The sequence below is a fragment of the Pristiophorus japonicus genome, chromosome 14 (assembly GCF_044704955.1).
Source record: "Pristiophorus japonicus isolate sPriJap1 chromosome 14, sPriJap1.hap1, whole genome shotgun sequence".
Classification (NCBI taxonomy): Eukaryota; Metazoa; Chordata; class Chondrichthyes; family Pristiophoridae; genus Pristiophorus; species Pristiophorus japonicus.
The window spans coordinates 45,223,679-45,244,499 of NC_091990.1; the positions used below are offsets into that span (position 1 = coordinate 45,223,679).

The 20,821-nt window shown below is 43.9% G+C and overlaps 1 protein-coding gene across 1 annotated transcript in view; it reads right to left on the bottom strand.

The window, feature by feature from the left end:
* Window positions 1-20,821, bottom strand: part of LOC139279594 (CUB and sushi domain-containing protein 2-like) — a 914,549-nt gene that overhangs the window by 655,296 nt on the left and 238,432 nt on the right. Inside the window, exon 2 of the mRNA XM_070898714.1 lies at window positions 6,344-6,560. Coding sequence (XP_070754815.1) covers window positions 6,344-6,560 — 217 coding nt within the window. The remainder of the gene's footprint in view (window positions 1-6,343; window positions 6,561-20,821) is intronic.

Below are 20,821 nucleotides of genomic sequence, written 5' to 3' on the forward strand. Positions count from 1 at the left end.
TGGCCTACTCTTGCTCCTATTTCTTCTGTTCTTCTGTGCTAATTATCAGGAATGATTAAATGAACTGCTAAAAGCTGATGATATACAAGAAGAATGTATGGAAGTATATTACATACAAATCTTTCATGATAATCAAATCTATAAGGTCCATTTAAAGATTTAGTTATACCGGAATGCTTTTGATAAACAATTTTGCCATTTTCCATACACTATCGCTATTTCATTGGGAAACATTACAGAAAAATTCTAAAGGAGCAAAGTGTGTTAAAAAGACAAGCCTGAAGGCTCTGTGCCACAATGCGAGGAGTATTTGGAATAAGGTGGACGAATTAACTGCGCAGATAGCAGTTAATGGATATGATGGAATTGGCATCACGGAGACATGGCTCCAGGGTGACCAAGGCTGGGAACTCAACATCCAGGGGTATTCAACATTTAGGAAGGATAGGCAGAGAGGAAAAGGAGGCAGGGTGGTGTTGCTGGTTAAAGAGGAAATTAATGCAATAGTAAGGAGGGACATTAGCCTGGATGATGTGGAATCGGTATGGGTGGAGCTGCGGAATTCCAAAGGGCAGAAAACGCTAGTGGGAATTGTGTACAGACCACCAAACAGTAGTAGTGAGGTTGGGGACAGCATCAAACAAGAAATAAGGGATGTATGCAATAAAGGTACAGCAGTTATCATGGGCGACTTTAATCTACATATTGATTGGGCTAACCAAACTGGTAGCAATGCAGTGGAGGAGGAATTCCTGGAGTGTATTAGGGATGGTTTTCTAGACCAATATGTCGAGGAACCAACTCGAGAGCTGGCCACTCTCGACTGGGTGATGTGTAATGAGAAAGGACTAATTAACAATCTTGTTGTGCAAGGCCCCTTGGGGAAGAGTGACCATAATCTGGTATAATTCTTTATTAAGATGGAGAGTGACACAGTTAATTCGGAAACTAGGGTTCTGAACTTAAGAAAAGGTAACTTCGACAGTATGAGGCGTGAATTGGCTAGAATAGACTGGCAAAGGATACTTAAAGGGTTGATGGTGGATAAGCAATGGCAAACATTTAAAGATCACATGGATGAACTTCAGCAATTGTACATCCCTGTCTGGAGTAAAAATAAAACAGGGAAGGTGGCTCAACCATGGCTAACAAGGGAAATTAAGGATAGTGTTAAATCCAAGAAAGAGGCATATAAATTGGCCAGAAAAAACAGCAAACCTGTGGACTGGGAGAAATTTAGAATTCAGCAGAAGAGGACAAAGGGTTTAATTAGCAGGGGGAAAAGAGAGTACGAGAGGAAGCTTGCTGGGAACATAAAAACTGACTGCAAAAGATTCTATAAATATGTGAAGAGAAAAAGATTAGTGAAGACAAACTTAGGTCCCTTGCAGTCAGATTCAGGTGAATTTATAATGGGGAACAAAGAAATGGCAGACCAATTCAACAAATACTTCGGTTCTGTCTTCATGAAGGAAGACACAAATAACCTTCTGAATGTACTAGGGGACAGTGGGTTTTGTGAGAAGGAGGAACTGAAGGATATCCTTATTAGGCGGGAAATTGTGTTAGGGAAATTGATGGGACTGAAGGCAGATAAATCCACGGGGCCTGATAGTCTGCATCCCAGAGTACTTAATGAAGTGGCCCCAGAAATAGTGGATGCATTGGTGATAATTTTCCAACAGTCTATCGACTCTGGATCAGTTCCTATGAACTGGAGGGTAGCTAATGTAACACCACTTTTTAAAAAAAGGAGGGAGCGAGAAAACGGGTAATTATAGACCGGTTAGCCTGACATCAGTAGTGGAGAAAATGTTGGAATCAATCATTAAGGATGAAATAGCAGCACATTTGGAAAGCAGTGACAGGACTGGACCAAGTCAGCATGGATTTATGAAAGGGAAATCATGCTCGGCGAATCTTCTGGAATTTTTTGAGGATGTAACTGGCATAATGGGCAAGGAGAACCAGTGGATGTGGTGTATTTGGACTTTCAAAAGGCTTTTGACAAGGTCTCACACAAGAGATTGGTGTGCAAAATCAAAGTGCATGGTATTGGAGATAATGTACTGATATGGATAGAGAACTGGTTGGCAGACAGGAAGCAGAGAGTTGGGATAAACGGGTCCTTTTCAGAATGGCAGGCAGTGACTAGTGGAGTGCCGCAGGGCTCAGTGCTGGGACCCCAGCTCTTTACAATTTACATTAACGACTTAGATGAATGAATTGAGTGTAATATCTCCAATTTGCAGAAGACATTAAACTGGGTAGCAGTGTGAGCTGTGAGGAGGACGCTAGGAGGCTGCAGGGTGACTTGGACAGGTTAGGTGAGTGGGCAAATGCATGGCAGATGCAGCAAAATGTGGATAAATGTGAGGTTATCCATTTTGGGGGCAAAAACACAAAGGCAGAATATTATCTGAATGACGGCAGATTAGGAAAAGGGGAGATGCAACGAGACCTGGGTGTCATGGTTCATCAGTCACTGAAAGTGGGCATGCAGGTACAGCAGGCGGTGAAGGCGGCAAATGGTATGTTGGCCTTCATAGCTAGGGGATTTGAGTATAGGAGCAGGGATGTCTTACTGCAGTTGTACAGGGCCTTAGTGAGGCCTCACCTGGAATATTGTGTTCAGTTTTGGTCTCCTAATCTGAGGAAGGATGTTCTTGCTATTGAGGGAGTGCAGCGAAGGTTCACCAAACAGATTCCAGGGATGGCTGGACTGTCATATGAGGAGAGACTGGATCAACTGGGCCTTTATTTACTGGAGTTTAGAAGGATGAGAGGGGATCTCATAAAAACTTCTAAGATTCTGACAGGACTGGACAGGTTAGATGCGGGAAGAATGTTCCCGCTGTTGGGGAAGTCCAGAACCAGGGGACAAAGTCTTAGGCTAAGAGTTAGGCCATTTAGGACTGAGATGAGGAGAAACTTCTTCACTCAGAGTTGTTAACCTATGGAATTCCCTGCCGCAGAGAGTTGTTGATGCCAGTTCATTGGATATATTCAAGAGGGAGTTAGATATGGCCCTTACGGCTAAAGGGATCAAGGGGTAGTGAGAGAAAGCAGGAAAGGGGTACCGACTGAATGATCAGCCATGATCTTATTGAATGGTGTTACAGGCTCGAAGGGCCAAATGGCCTACTCCTGCACCTATTTTCTATGTTTCTATGTTTTATTGCACCAGCCCATTGCCTCTAGCAAACTCCGTATTTGGCTAGCTGACATGTCATGTGGACAATGACAAGTGGCACATACATATGCATCCCAGAATAATGTAATCATATGATGAATGATGCACATTTATAGAAGTGACAGGCCAAAACGCAGAGAATTGAAGCACTGACAAATACGCAGCATCAGTTCTCAAAAACCGTACAATAAAAGTTCTAGCTTATTCGACTATTCAGAGCATTATAATCAGATAAAGCGGTCACATTCATTCCAAGTGCCATTGTGTTGCAAGCAATTTGACCATTTCAATCTAAAACATTAGCTGACATATATAAAGAACCATAAACTATCGTCGAGACTTTTATGACATTACTCGGTCTGCTTTGCCATTTCTCATGGAGATTTGGAGTATATATAGTTTTGTAACAATCAGGGAGTCATGCCATCAGGACATTAACAGCAGGACCAATGACTTCACAGTGACTGAGGAAGCCAAATGTCATTTTTATTGCATGGTATTATGGAACTTTTTTCAGTTTTTTGGGAATTGAATTCCACATCTCTGTCCATTATTCTGTGAAAACCATCACTCTTTTATATACAAGCTTACGATACACAACAAGCTGGTATGCCAGTTGGAGGTAGGTACAAGTTTTTACCCAGTTGTCAGGATTGAGCACAGGTCTTAAACTTTCAAAACAAATGGGGGTGATCCTGGACCGTTATAACACTTGGGGGATGTTTGTGCTGAGTGGCAGAACTGGAAGTTAGAAAATGTGGTTTGATTCACTATTCAGTCCCTGGAATATGTTAGCTGGAGTGTCGGTGAGGGGGCACAGACCTGATCACACTACTTTCTATGGGCTAGAGTTTCCCTAACCTGTTTTTCTGGCCCCCTCACCTGAGGTGCGCCGTTTTTGTCCGCCTCCAAGCGCACCGAAAAAAAGACGTCGGTATTCTGGCCACTCCCCAGCCTCTCTTCGGTCGTGGCACAGCGTGGCCCAATGGATTGGGGCGGATCCAGGTCCCGGCGCTGAAAACAGCACCGGGACCTCTGCACATGTGTGCTAGCCCTGGCCGAATGGGCTCTCTCATTGGCGGCCTGCTGCCTAAGGTAGGACTTCTATTTTTTTTATTTGTTATTTACTGATTGATTTTGGTGCTTTAGGTGCAGGGTTCCTTCTATTTTATGTGTTAATTAATTGCTTATTACTTGTTGTGCTTTGTTTGTTGCTTGGTGGTACTTTAAGTGTAATTACTTGCGCCGATTCCTTAACTCTAGGTAAGGTTTTTCTGTGCGGACAGAAGTGGCAACATACGCTGGCCTAAGTTAGTTTGGAGCAACTATTTGCTGGCCAAAGCCCAAAGGTAAGTGGCTGGGAATGCCCCCTTTTGAAAAAAAAAACGGATCTAAAATAAAATCTAACTAACTCACTTACATTGGCGCAAATTAAATGGCCAGAATTGCAACTAAAAAGATAGTCTAGTAAAATCAAGTTGCTCCAAAAAAAATGGAGCAAGTACTGGGAAAATTTGGGCCTTTAAATTTTTGAGCAATCTTTGCCAGCATTGAATTCAGTGTTTTCTCATTTGTGTCAATCAGTCTCTCACACAACTGTCACTAATTAGAATGTTTGCAATTTGTATCCATCAGCAAAACAAAGCTGATGTTAATCAGAACCTGTTTGTTTGCTGAGAAGGTTATAAATTCATTTGTTTTTTTTGGTGAAGTTAATGAGCTAAAATGTCTGCCTCTTTCAGCTTGGTACACTTCTGAAAGTAAAAATTTAGTACTTTTTATTTATGAGCATAGGACTTGCTAGATGAGAAAAGATCCATTTAGTTTGCTTTCTACCAACCTGGTAGTCACATGATACAACAATAATGGAGTTACTGACTAATCCCAGCAATCAATCTCTATCAACTGATCTACAACAGACCCAGACACGAGGAATATACGCAAAAATGATGACATAAAATGCATCCACCGACATCACCATATTGGGCAGGCACATGTAAATCTGATTACAATGAGGTACACATGGCCCCTCAATGCACACCACTGATACTACACCCGATCGTGCTGGTGAAATGAGTTGGCACTGTGGCAATGCATGTTTGCATCCAAGGTAAATTCACAGTTTCAGCTTTGTGGTGGGGAAAGGTGCAATGTTTAATACATGGAAAAAGTAAAAGAACAGATCCCTGTTGCAAATAAGCAACTAGTTTAAATTCAGCATTCACAGAACCGTGAACTGATCACGCGGGTTGCCATGTTTGATATTGGAACAGTGCAGGGAAATTGCCTTACTTTTATTTAGTACCACCCTTCATGGATTTAGCAATAATGAGAACTTGCTGTGTGTCGAATCATGGATAAAAACTTTCATATCATGACAAACAGAATTGGATGATGTGCAAAGTTATAAAACCATCTTTCAAGAGATTGTGGGGTGAAGCAACCTCCTTTAGGCTGACATAATTTAGGAAATCATTTCCATGCAAGATAAAAAAACAAGAAAATGTATGCCTCACTTGTGCATGGTGTTCCTCGGGCATCATTATGGGAGAGTGACCATTAGACATTTCGTGTGATAAATATCTCAATGCCCACCTCTGGATTTGGAGTTTGAATCTAACTCAGACTCTGGGCTGCAATTCTCAGTGTTGCACAGAGTTTTAAATTAAACGACTACAGACAGCCAATTCTTGGTCTGCAAAACCACAATATTAACCATAGTTTAACACTGCCAATCTCGATCAGAGAGGGCACAATAATGGCCGGTGAGGAGGGATTAAAATGTTGCACCAGTGCAACAGTCATCGTCTGAAATAACCATTGACTGTGCACCTGACGTACCATGTTTGATGCTAACATTGAGTGCAAACTGTTGAAACATACTCCATTCCTCCAATATTGGCAATTCTCACCTTGTTAAGAACAGAAATTCAAAAGCAAAGAAAGTTGTGGCGTATTGAACTAATCGTAAAAGTTTGACAAACGAACAAAAGACTTCAAAAATCAAAAGGTTCAGAAATAAATTTTCTAAACAAAAACAAATTCTCTTGCACCAACAGGTTTGCGGATGATTTCGAAAAGCATTTACATCAAAAAAGAGATTTTTTTTTTTAAATTAAAAAATGTAGCATTGATTTGCGAACGTAGTACCTTGTCCTTAAGTTTTCTTTGTGTGGCTGACCATCATAAACTGATAATACATCAAAGTCTTCCTCCAAGGCAAATGATTGAAATGCCAATTGTATTCTATTCCGTTCTTCAGTGATGATAGTCCAGGAGCAGTTGGCATAATTTGGATACCCATATGGAAATCCTGGGCTATCTATAGTTCCATTTGGACCAAGTAATGTATCACCACAGTTCTGACCTGAAACACAAATTTATATAATTTTGATATTGGAAACATTAAATGTTCCACCACTTATCTTAAATTATCTGCTTCAACAGCAAGATATAATTGTATATAAAATGGGGTTCTACTCAGTGATAAAACTAAGTACATACATTCTCTGTATCGCATTATAAATTATTTAAATAGATCAAAAATTGTTAAGTTAGATGGCCAAACCTACGAAAAACAGATTGGCCAAGATTCAATACAATGATTGAAGGGGAAACCAAAGTCAGTGGAAAGAATAATACAGGAATTGAAATGGAAGAATTTGTTGTTTAAACTTTATTCCCAATCCAACTTAGTCTCTCTTTGTTCTACACCAATTGTGCTTGAACGAGTGGTAGGCATTCTACCCAATGGCTTCTGCCAATAGTGCTCAGAAGCAGCTGCTCGGAGGTGTGCAGGAACCAAGACGGGTAATGCTAGGGCTCGACTTTCCACCTACTAAAGATAGCGCAACTCAAGTCCGCAACCTCGCAGAATTAGGGATCGGAAGATCAAAAACAAATCTCTATGTTGGTACTCGAATAAACTGCAGCATCTTAATGAGGACTTGGCTTTCTAAACCAAATAACACAATGCCACCATTCGAATAGTTATAAAATATTATAAAATCTTGTCGCCGAAAGCATGCAGAAAGCAAGCGCAGGCACCGGAAGGAGCATGCGGCACAGCAGACTACCCTTTCCTTCAATGACTGTCTGTCCCATCTGTGACGGAGACTGTAATTCCTGCATTGGACTGTTCAGTCACCTAAGAACTCACTTTTAGTGGAAGCAAGTCTTCCTCGATTTCGAGGGACACCTGTGATGATGAGATGATTTATAAATAATAAAACACTAATTCCAATGTTAAACTGATGACACAAGGAAACTAAAAAAAATTAGCTCGGAAGTAATACAAACCACTTAATTTAAGAGCTTGAGATGCATTTAAATTATTACAGCATTTTAAGAGGTTAAATCATTTCGCAAAACAAACACATTTGCACCAAATATATATTGTTGTTTGCAAGTTATCAGCTTATATTTGCAATTTACTAACAGATTTTCTTCGCAATTATTATATTTTATGAATAGAAAGTTGTCCATGCTCCAGTATTAATTTTGCTTTTTAGCACTTGACCAAAATAGATACCTTTCTCATTTGACATCCCCCAACCCAATGAATCCATTATTCCATGTTTACACCATGAAAGTGCACAGAGACTTATTCATTAAACAACAATTGTCCCTTGGCCAATAATCTATAACCATAGCTGCCGGACTATTATAATGGAAGTAATAGGAATTGCATGATGGTTTCAATACACTGAGCCAAAGGGTTGGAAAGGAATGTGTGCTCAGACAGCGAGTTTCCAATGTAAACAATAAGAACATAAGAAATAGGAGAGGCGGAGGCGATTTGGCTGCTCGAGCCTGCTCCGTCATTCAGTCAGATCATGGCTGATCTGATCATGGGCTGAGCTCCACTTCCCTGCTCGCTCCCCATAACCTCGGACTCCTTATCGCTCAGAAATCCCACAAGTTCTAGATTCCCCCATGAGTGGAAACATCTTCTCTGCATCTACCTTGTCAAGCCCAGTCATTATCTTATATTTCTCAATAAGATCACTTCTCATTCTTCAGAACTTCAATGAGTACAGGCCCAACCTGCTCAACCTTTCTTCGTAAGTCAACCCCTTCATCTCAAGAATCAACCAAATGAACCTTCTTTGAACTGCCTCCAATGAAAGTATATTCCTCCTTAAATAAGGAGACCAAAACTGCACACAGTACTCGAGGTGTGGCCTGGGGTATGGAGAGAAAGCATGAAAGGGGTACTGAGGTGAAAGATCACCCATGATCTTATTGAATGGTGGTGCAGGCTCGAAGGGCCGAATGGCTTACTCCTGCAGCTATTTTCTATGTTTCTACCAATACCCTATACAGTTGTAGCAGGACTTCTCTGCTTTAATACTCCATCCCCCTTGCAATAAAGGCCAACATTCCATTTGTCTTCCTGATTACTTGCTGTACCTGCATACTAACTTTTTGTGTTTCATGCACAAGGACCTCAGGTCCCTCTGCACTGCAGAATTTTGTAATTTTTCTCCATTTAAATAATAATTTGCTTTTTTATTTTTTCTGCCAAAGTGGATAACCTCACATTTTTCCACATTATACTCCAGCTGCCAAATTTTTGCCCACTCACTTAGCCTGCCTGTATCCCTTAGCAGATTTTGTGTGTCCTCCTCACAACTTGCTTTCCCACCCATCTTTGTGTCATCAGCAAACTTGGCTACATTACACTCGATCCCTTCATCCAAATCATTAAAATAGATTATAAATAGCACCGATCCCTGTGGCACCCCTCTAGTTACTGTTTGCCAACAGGAAAATGACCCATTTCTCCTGACTCTGTTTTTTGTTAGCCAGCCAATCCTCTATCCATGCTAATATATCACCCCCAACCTAGTGAACTTTCATCTTGTGTAATAACCTTTTATGTGGCACCTTATTGAAGTCCAAATGCACCACAGACACTGGTTCTCCTTTATCCATCCTGTTTGTTACATCCTCAAAGAACTCCGGCAAATTTGGCAAACATGATTTCCCTTTCATAAAACCATGCTGACTCTGCTTGATTGAATCATGCTTTTCCAAATGTCCTGCTACTGCTTTGTTAATAATGGACACCAGCATTTTCCCAACGACAGATGTTAGGCTAACTGGTATATAGTTTCCTACTTTTTGTCTGCCTCCTTTTTTAAATAGGGGCATTTCATTTGTGGTTTTTCAATCCACTGGAACCGCCCCAGAATCCAGGGAATTTTGGAAGATTACATCCACTATCTTTGCAGCCACTTCTTTTATGGCCCCAAGTTTCGCCATGATTTGCTCCTGATTTTTAGGAACAACTGGTGTAGAACGGAGTATCTTAGAAATCGGAATTCTCGCCATTTAGTTTGCTCCAGTTCTAGTCAGTTAGAACAGTTTCACTTTGTCGGGTCGGGTCCAGTCCATGGGGTCGGGTCAGGTCGGGTCCGGGGGCGGGGGAAGCGGGAGTCGGGTCGGTGTCGGTGTCGGGGTCGGGTCCGGTCCAGGGGCTGGGGGGGGGTGGGAAGCGGGAGTCGAGTCCAGTCCAGGAGGGTCGGGTCGGGTCCAGTCCTGGGGGGCAGGGGGGGTGGGGAAGCGGGAGTCGGGTGGTGTCGGGTCCGGTCCAGGGGCCGGGAGGGGGAGCGGGAGTCGGGTCGGGAGGAAGCAGGAGCTGGCCGTGGGAGGAGCCTTATTCACTCAGCCCCAGTGAGGCCATTCGGCCAGGGCTAGGGGCTGCGTGCTTCGGCCCCTCCCACACAGTTTTGGGCGACTGGAGCTACTGCACATGCGCACCCACTGTAGCGCGCATGTGCAGAGGTCCCGGCACTGTTTTCAGCGCATCGACCTGGCTCCGCCCCCTATAGCTCGTGCTGTGCTGCGCCGAGCTGCAAACGACCTGCAGGGAGCTGGAGAACCTGGAAGTTTTTTTTAGGCGCACTTTGTGGCGCGAAAAATGAGCGTCCAGGTCGGGACTGCGCCGTTCTAAGCGCGGCTCGAAACTTGGGCCCTAAGACCCTAGGATTTAAGCCATCAGATCCAGGGGACTTGTCCACGTTTAGTCCCATTATTTTACTAAGTACTACTTCATTTGTGATAGTGATTATATTCCTCTCTCCCTATAGCCCCTTGATTATCCACTATTGGGATGTTGTTAGTGTCTTCTACCGTGAAAACAGATACAAAATATTTGTTCAACGTCTCTGCCATTTCCCTGTTCTCCATTATTAATTCCCCAGTGTCAACCTCTAAGGGACCAACATTAACTTTAGCCATCAAGGCAAAGAACCAGTGGTGGGTTCATTATCACAAGGAGAAAGCAAGTTGAAAAGCCAGATATTCAAACCATCTTTCACACACATAGAAATGGCAAGCTGCAGAGAAACATTGCCACAACGTCTTGGAACAGGTTCCAACCTTCCATCAAAATACGTCTGTGCCCTGTGGTAAGCAATATAGTAAGATGTATAATTGAGAGCATATGGCAATGCTCCATCTTCATTGAAGCATCTATCAATACAAAATACTTGATTAATGTAAATCTGTTCATATTTAGTTTCACTTGAACTGTAAAAAGAATATGCACTCTTCCTTGCTCTGTATTTTTCAGCATACACCTCTGAGCTTTTTTTTATACATTAACATCTGCATTGGAGTTCATGAATAGTAATCTGAAGTTGTCTTTAAAAAAAAAGGGTGATTTTGAAATCTTGGGAAAGAGGGTGAGGAATTAACTGCACAAGCATGGAAACATATTCTGTCACATACTGAACAGCAAAGTGATAATTCACTCAAGCATATTGTTGTCTTTATTTTTCACCTGACTGAGTTATCGCTTGATTGAGCAAAGTGAAATGAGGATCATAACCTGCTACATTCGAGATTATCAGGTCCTGTGTGGAGCAATGGGTTTGGAACACTTTCCTTTCATCTCTGGGGCCTCTGATCAAATTCCTGCACAGACCAAATGACAAAAGCCTCCTCTAGCCTTGCTGGTCCAAATGGCTCACCTACCGACTGGATAAAGTCAGACAGCCACTGAAAGTGCTTACTATTACATCTTTATAAATGGTAGTGCTGCCAGGAGGTGTTTTCTCTATTCATACAGGCGCAGCGCCTAAAATCCAGAACCCTCCAGACTGAGGCTGTTCCAGATTCCGGGCTTTCGATTTGTTATCGGACGTCACGAATCTGGAAACACCCGAGCCCAGGTTCGGGTATTTCCGGATTTTGGAACGTCACAAAGGGGGGGGGGGGAATTCAGGCCGCAGAGCTGTTTGGGCCGTCCGGCCCCGCCGAGGAGGTGTTCAGTTGGACCGGCCTTGCCATGGTGTTTGGGCGGTCTCCACTGAGGAGGTGTTTGGTGGGGCACGACAGAGGTGGTGTTCGGGTGGGCTGGCGAGGAGGCCCCGAGGTAAGGCCAGCGGCGGTGGGGCGAGGCCTGAGGTCGGGCAGCGACGGGGCCCCAAGGTCAGTTGGATTGTCAGGTCTGGATTCCGGAAAATTTTATGGACTCCTGACGACCCTACCACCGATCTGTCCAGAGTCCGGATTCTTGACGCTGCACCTGTATCGCGAAGTAGAATTGGGTGGGTGGGGTCGATCATCTTATAATCGCAACAAAGCTATTCAAAGGCAAGTCTAAAAGATTGGCCAAATCACAGAGAAAATCTTCTTATGCATATTCTAATACCAATGGTCGATAACTGCTCCACCACTAAATAGCATGTTACTTCTACTGTATAAACTTGAAATGATATGGAATGGGAGTAGCTTAAATAAGGAAGGAAATAACTAAGGATCAGAAAACTTTAAAAAAATGTAAATGGCCTAAAATACTTTGAAGTCAAAGTTGAAAAGAATCCTGCCATATACAAATCTTGTGTCACCTAAAATGCCTCTATTAATTAAAAAGCTGTTACTTGGGGGAAAAAATGCACACTCATATTTTGTCACCTACTTGTATTTTCCTTGTACTAGAATGTCTTTATTTAGAACACACGGAAGCCAGAATCTTCCCAGCCCTGCCAGCAGGTCGCAATCGCGCTACAAACCCGCCACCATGTGAGTTTCTCAGCTGTCAGATCTGCTTTTGGATAGCAGACCCAACAGCAAATGGCCAAACAGGTAATTATCATTAAAAAGTATTTAAATGTTTGTTAAGAGGCTTAAAAGCAGGCACTTACAATTTTACCAAACGTTTGATTAGTTTGCCGTGCCTCAGAGAAAACACCAGGCAAGTGGAATCGGGTTCTCAGTGACTCTCTATTGCTTTGACTAGTTGACAGCTGAAGTGGTATAAAAGCTACCATTTCACAGCTGTTCACTTTCCAATGTCAGAAACTAAAGCCTTCCGGTTTTGGAAGAGATTTTTGGGCTGTATGCAGTTTGGAAATGTTTGCAGTGAACTCCTTATTCACTGCCACCTCCTTGAAGCAACCTCTCTCAACTATTGACAGGCGCTTCTGACATCTCAATCTCACCTGCCATCTATTCCAGCAGCATCGATGCCCTTGAAAAAAATCTCACCTTGGTCCTTAAAATCCCACCACAATCAGCCCCAACACCATCACTAAACATACCAGCATCACCACCAATCTTCTCCACAATCACCTGATGCCCTGTGCAGCATCAGCACCCAACCGGCCAGTGATGGTCTCACCACGGCCACATTTATTTGACTTCATACTGTACACCCTGACTGCCACATGATGTGCCAGGTTGGAACCACCCAGACCAGCTCCATAAAGCATCCCTACAATGCCCAACCCATTCCTTTCACACTCATTACCATTGTGGGGGTACTCTTATGTCTCACCATTCACTACAACTCACTAAGTCACTTCCAAAAGGTGCACACAAATCTGTCCAAGAACACAAAGTGCTGAAAATAAAGATTTCAATGTTTGACAACACATCAACATTAACTATACATGAAAATTGGCTAAAGGATCCAAGTGCCTACCCTTGTGTTTTGTAAGTTGGTATGATTGGCAAGGATGAGGGTGAGTGTGAGGGGTGGCTAGTGTGATGGGGAACTGATAATGTAGATAGAGGGATGGGTGGAGGTGCAAGGTAAGTTGGTGCAGGAGTAGGGTAGGGAAGGCAGAGTGATGGGGATGTGGGATGCGATGAGTGGCACAGCAGGATGAGATTGAGTGTGGCTTTCCAGTAATGTTTTGTATCTACTGAGATAATTGAAAGATTTGTGCTGCTGCAGCCTGGTCCTCCAGACGACATCCCTGCCTGCATTGGTGTCTTGGGGAGGTCTCTTCCACCCAATGCAAGGGAAGAGGACCTCCCTGCTTGTTGTGATTTCCTCCATAAGCATCTGGAGGGAGTGATGAGAGAGCCTGGGTGCAGCCGTTCACCTCTGTGCTGTGCTCGTCAGTGTTTGCAGCACCTCAATGCTGCAGAACAGTGACAGAAGTACTGTCAAAACCATTGTCGGTATGGTTTAAGGAAACCGGCTGATGACGCACCACGAAATGACGTTGTCAGACTGGCTTCCTCTTAATTGGCTAGGAAGTCCACAGGGCAGGGTTAATAAGCCCCATCATGGGAAGATTCGGGACAGAGAGTGGGCTTGAGTCAGGAGCGGGCTTACTACATGCCACCAACCCCGGCCGCATCGCTCCAGTCATGTCTGCCGAAATTGCGGCTAACAGTGTCTAACAACCGAGGTGTTTCAGTTATTATCTGAGCTTAGATCCTACATGTTCAATTTAACAGTGACATTATGGTAATTCCATTGTGGTTTATGAAAAGTGGAAAGTAATCGCACCAACTTGAGAATGTTGCAGAATTGTTTTCTTTAAAGATGTATCAGATTTCTGTCACAAGGACAACAGAAACTCTGATTTCATAAACATTTCTGTATCCCAATGTGAAGACACACTTGGAGTCAATTATGATCTTTTCAATCGTAAGAGACAAGAGTCTAAACAGTGAAATCAAATAGATTCTTCGCAAAAGCAAAATATTGCGCTGCTGGAAATCTGAAATAGAAACAGAGAAATGCTGTAAACACTCAGTATATCAGGCAGCATCTGAGGAGAGAGAAACAGAGTTAACGGTTCAGGTCAATGACCTTTCATCAGATGGTCCAAAACAATTTCAAATTTATACCTACTGAAAACACACAGGGCTACAAATTTATTACAGCCGGTTTGAGGTGGTGCCACCACCTATGTGCTCATTTTAGCGCCATGTGATGTTTACCGCCTCCAAACGGGATATTCACTAATAGCGCCCCAAGAGGGGAGGGAGTACTCGGAAATATTTCACGCTACTCTTAGGGCACGATGGGGTGGTAGTGCTGCAGGGATAATGACGTTCTGGCCCTAGGAAACTAGCATCCAGCACCGAAAGGGGATGTCAGCTGGATCACCCGATAAATGAGAGAAAGTTAAAGGGTGCTTTGGAAACATCAGCAGCAGTATGTCAGACCTCTCATAATCACAGCAATGTTAAACAATTTTACACTGAACACCCATCTGCTCTGGCTTTATAATATCGCCCCAGGAGCTTCCACGGGATGCCTGCTCTTACAGCGCCAGGTGCTACGGCAGGCGAAAGGAGTGAATTTCGGGATCGCGCCGCTAACGTAGCGTTGCACACTCATGATGTCACCAAGTGAGTGGCGCTAGGGTGCTCAGCGCTAACTGATCGCGCCATCGCTAAACCACCAATGAAATTCGTGGCAGGCACCAACAGCGCGGCGCTCGGGCAACAAGCGCTTAGCGACCCACGCTTAGCGGCCCGTTAGCATCCCTCTTGGGCATGAACAGGTGATGCTAACAAACAAATTTTTAGCCCGTAAAATTTGGTACTGATGGAATATGGAATTTTTGCCCATACTCCCATACATTCAAATAAAAAGTCTTTAAGATAACACCACTAAATCCATAACAAAGAAGAATATCAATATAACGCAGCACAGAGATTGAGCATATAATCCAGGGAGTGCTGCACTGTCGGAGGTGTCATTTTTCAGATGAGACATTAAACCTCTCAGGCGGATGCAAAAGATCCCACGACACTATTGAAAGAAGAGTAGGGCAGTTCTCCTGGTGTCCTGGCCAGTCCTCATCTCTCAATCAATCATCACTAAAACAAAAAAGTTGTATATTTTGTTGCTGTTTGTGGGACCTTGCTGTGCACAAATTGGCTGTCACGTTTTCTACATTACAACAATGACTACACTTCAAATGTACTCCAATGGTTGCAAAGCACCTTGGGGCACTGAGGTCATGAATGGTGCTATACGAATGGAAATTCATATTATATATATATATATATATATATGAGAGAGATATATGGATGAATACAATGATGTTACATAGAATGCACAGCAGAAAAACAGGCCATTCGGCCCAACTAGTCTGTGCTAGTCTTCATACTCCACACGAGTCTCCTCCCATTCCATCCACCTCATCTCAGCTTTTCAGCATATCTTTCTATTTTCTTTTCTCCCATGTATTCGTCTGGTTTCCTTTTGAAAGCATCCAAGCGATTTGCCTCAACCACTTCCCGTGGCAGAGAGTTCCACATTCTAACCACTCTGCATAAATAAATTTCTTCTTATTTCCCTATTGGATTTATTAGAAACTATCTTGTATCAAAGAAGTTGGGAGGTGAATTGTATGTATGACTCTGCTAATATTGAAGACTACTCTATAAAGACAAAGGTAAACAGTAACACGCAGTAACTAGACCAACTAATTGCAGCGTCTGGGAAGAACAGGGAGGAAGATGACTGGTAGTAGCTAGTAGCAGTGTACAAGGGTGATCCCCTCAGATCACAATAAAGGCACAGTGCCCAGGCCAACACAAATCTGGCAATATATTGGCTGAAGAGTGATCTGAAAGAGAAAATTGGCAAGTGCTGCTTTACTGAGAGACGGCTACATGTGAAGCCGAGAGAAATCGGAGTAAAACAGTGGGTAGCTTTACTGCCAGCTGGAAGAGTAGGGTTGATCCTTATAAAGCTGCTACACTAATGACTAAATACGGCAAACAATTACATTAATCTTCAGAGACTGTATAGATCATGTTATCAGCTTGTTGAAACTGTAAATTAAATTGTATTTCTTAATAAATCCTGTTTTGAATTTGAAGATGTGCAATTTCCTCTGAACTTTGGAACCAGTTGACCCTCACTAAACAGTAGCATCTGGCTACAAAGCTATGGTTGCTGGCACAGCGCAGAGATCAATTCCCTCGTTTACTTAAAAAACTAATCATGAAAGGCAAATAATCTGACCAGTACAGGCTCAATACTTCTTTCCCTCTATCCACCGCCTTTCTGTCCCGAAGGTTGCATCCATGTTGGCACTTCACCCACTCTTCAGATGTGTGCCTTGATGTTGAGTGCCATCAGGCTCTTCATCTGGTCGATGGGTATCACAGCCAAGCTCGTCTAATCCTCGTCCAGCATTCAGACATGTGTACTTCCCAAACAGAATTCCTGAAAGTGATCAGGAACACGAGCTGATTTTTGCTCTCCTTTTCCCCAGTTGCACTGCGGCCAACGGTGGTGCCACATCACCACTCGAGTGGCAGAACGGCTCGCTCAGCTCAGACAAAGAACTGGACCCAAGACCTTCCTCATTTCTCTGGCTCAAGGACTCCACCAGGCAACGAATTTATGCACTAAACGATCTGGTGAACTTGACTCCTGAACATATTTTGCATACTCAAGCACATGTTTCAGAAGCATTACACGTATGGGGCTCAAATTTCTCAGGAGTTGCCCCGTTTTTTTTTGGAGTAAGTAGCTTTTTTTGGAGTAACTTAAAAATCACAAATTTCCCCATTTAATTTGCTTCAATGTTAGTCAGTTAGTTAGGTTTTTTTTTTAGTTTCGTTTTTTTCCTCTCCCAAAGGGGACGTGACCAGCCACTTATGCCTCTTTTGGCCATAGAAGCAAATTTGGCCAGCTGAAAGATACTCCAAACTAACTTAGGCCAGTGTATGTGACCACTTTTGTAGGCACAGAAAAACCTTACCTACATTTAAGAAATCAGCGCAGGTAGCCAGAGATAGGAGGCGGGCGGGGGGGGTGGAGGTGAGTTAGAGGATTCTAAAGCACTAAACACCTTCACAACAACATCACAACATCTTCAGCACAACAGCTGCACAACATCATCAAAAAATAAATGAAAGATAAATCAGCTACTGAAAATAGAGCAGTCCCACCTTGTCGACTGCAGAACGCACCGGCTAGCCTTCCCACCAGGGCTAGGGGCAGCAGACATGCATGACTGTAGGGGTGAGGGATTTTTACTTTTTACAGTTGTCCCTAAATGTTGTGTAGTCCTAATGGAACATGATTCAGCTTAATGCAAAATATCTTTTATTGGATATTTTATAATGAACTTCAACGACAACAACATCAACAGCAAAGAAAGGCTGCACCCATCCCTCACCCACATCTCGGAGAAAGTGCACTTCCTCATAGGGTCAGTGATGGTGGTGGGGGGGGGGGTGGTTGGGGGCCCGGCTTGGGTCTCACCGGTGGCTGGTGTGTGGATTGAAGTGAGAGTGGCATTTGAGTATCCGGCCTTTGTGCCCTTATTGCAGAAGTTAGCTCCCTCATGGCATCTGCCATCGTTTGCAATCCCTCAAATGCCTGCCCTCAGTTCCTGTCTCAGTGCTGATATTTCTCCCGACAGTGTCACTACCTCATCACGCACTCCACTGACTGTCGCCACAAATGACCTTGTAAGGGCATTGGTCTCCTCACCCAATGACAGAACCTGATTAACATCTGCTGAAGGCTGCATCTCAGGAGAGACTGGTCGGCTTCTCCTTCCCCTCGTCGTGGGTCTGCCTAGTGGCACCCCTCCAGTGCGAGGCGCAGGCTGGGACGGTGGGGGACTGGGTGTCCCAACATGCATTTCACCACCGCCACTGGGATCCGCAACTTCGGAAAGTGTGAAATCATGGAATGACACCAAGGAGCTCATGGCGGTTTCTGGCAGTGTGATGCCCTGTACTCTGGACTGAACCATATCGCGATCAGCATTCTCCCGTGAACACATTTCCATGGACCCCTCCTCCTCCCAACCGCCTTGGTCTGGAGCGCACGCAGCTGGATCTTCTGGTGAATCTTCAGGATGTTGAGGAGCGTCTTCTACTTATGCAGAATACAACAGAACAGTCAAATACTTAGCAGCACAGGAGGGGGCAGGATGGGTGGCATGAGTAGTCTGATGCGTCGCAGGCCAGTCAGCAGGTTAACTTGAAGGGAGACGATGCATGTTAATGACTTATCCTCGTGTGTGGGTCCAGCTTGTGCAGAGCTGATTTTTTTTCTGCCGGTGCGACTCAGCAAGGCAGCAACCCTCTGTTCAAGGGGTGACAGTTGGTGCAGATTTGGTGGCCCTCCTCCTGTTCTAAGTCTTTCCCTTTTGTTCTGGGCCAATTTCTTCTGCAAAGATGAAAATATAACTTTTCACACATGATGCGCTTCTGATGGGTGGGACGTATACAGATGGTCACATTTTCAATTGAAATTCCATTTGAGGATGAAGATATTACTTACACTCACTACTTGACCAATGTCCTGTCATTTCTTTTTGCACTGGCTTCCAGATCTTGCGGTATTCACCCCTGCGGAGTATTCTTCTGCAACTAGGTTTCATCATCTTCTCATTTCCTTGCGTGACACTTTTGAGACCATTTTTACTGATATCCAGCTCCAGCCATTTCTCCTCAATGACAGTGACTAGTTTCTCCATTTCCTCATGGAGGAAATTCTTTGTTCTTGTTGCATACTCTTGCCTCATTCGTGTATTGGACACACTCAGATAATGTTCAAAAATCACAGTTCTCACCTTTCTCCCACCTATCCAGCACTCCTTTCCACTCCCTCAGCCACACAAAAATCACTTCACACCGTGCCTTTATATATGGTCCATTGCCAATGATGCTGAGGCACTGAGGACGCTCTCCCTTTAATTGGCTGATTGCCAAGCTTCCTGTTGCAGTGCGCACGCACGCTGAAACGTAGTGTGCATGCTCAAATGGACATGCGTCCCCTTGCCAGCACTCCACGAGATGCTGGGCCCAAGCCCCGCCCCCCTGCGCTGAGTAAGCATGGTCAAAGCTCCACCCCCTGCAGGCTCTGCAGCGCCACGCCACAGGAACCGGACGACGAGGGAGTGGCCAAAGTGGAAGGTAAATTTTCAGCGCTTAACGACAGCGCTCGAGGCAGCTGGGGAAGTTTGGGCCCATGAAGTGAACACTTTGGGCTGGATTTTCTGGTCTTCTGCGCTCGGGGTTTTGCCCTGGAGCGGTGGCAATGAGGATATCTGAGCGGGCGGTCAGCCTCCAGCGCCCTGCAGCGATTCTCGGGTCCAGTTTTACGGTGGCGCGGAGCAGTACCGCCCGGAAGAGCTGCACCGGGTGTGCAACGTCCCTGGTTGTGACACCGGCGCGAGTTTGAGCTCCTGCTCGACCCGTCCGCCTGGAGGTGCGCTCCGCAATGACCGCCTGGGAAATCAGGACAGTGGAGAGGTAAGTAATGGACTCCTAAAGTAAGTGTGATTGTTTTTTTTTCCAATTATTTTAGCGATTTGTGTTGTGGTGGCATGGGATGGGTAATGTTTATGTTTTTTTAAGTCCCTGCCGCCTCCCAAGACGTCTCTTGAAGTGCTCCCAGCCTGCTCTTTAGCTCAGGAGTTTCCCATCCTTGCACAATGCCTCCCTTAACACTGTGCCCCATGACATAGGGCCCGGATGCCCAAACTTAATTACTAACGCGCAAACTATTCTCTGCTGCTAACTTTCCCGCCCTGCCACTGTTATTGCCCCAAAAACATAAAAGCATAAAATCCAGCCCGTAGTATTTTTTTGCCCTTGCTGCCACCCTTTCTTTAGTTGGATTGCTTGTTCAATCAAATTAAGCCAGGGCAATCTAAAATAAACTTCTCCTTCATACTTGGCTACTGGATTACTATTAATAATCAACTAAGGCTTAGTGACTGCTGGGAACATTTCTTTGACTTTTCTCCAAAGATCATGATCACTAATATGGAAGTGACTATGCTTGTTTCAACTTGGAACCAAAACAATGTCATGAGATAAACTACTGTTTGTACAATTTTTTCCAAGTAATCAGAAGAATCGTAAACAAGGTGGCATTCAGTGGAATGCAAACTTCCGACCTCTGCAGTTTTTCTCCCAAGTGCGCTGACCGATAAAAAAAAATAATAGTTATGATCAATTGTTCGTGTGAACATTTTTCCCACAACGAGTGCATTGAGCTAGAAATTCAATCAGAGTTTGATGCTCTCAAGCTCATTTCATGAATTTTGAACAGTGGATTCCTTGCTGAAGTTTGATCTTAATACTATATCTCTGCCAGACACCTGGATTTATTGAGAACAGTATTTTTAGTTAATATTTCTCAAGTTTGCAGCTCTGGAACACAGAGGCGATGTTGGTGTGTAGTATTCCACTGCTCAGAACAAATATATACTGAAAATGTAATCTCAGAATTTGGGTTAGAACTGTTGAGAAGAGATTAGAACTGACATGAACAGAAGAGATTAATAGTCTAATGTGATAACTGTCTGACAAGACATAGCTAGGAGCTCATTAGCAGCACATCATGGGTTTCATATGACATTGTGAGCAGAGCTTCAGCAGTTT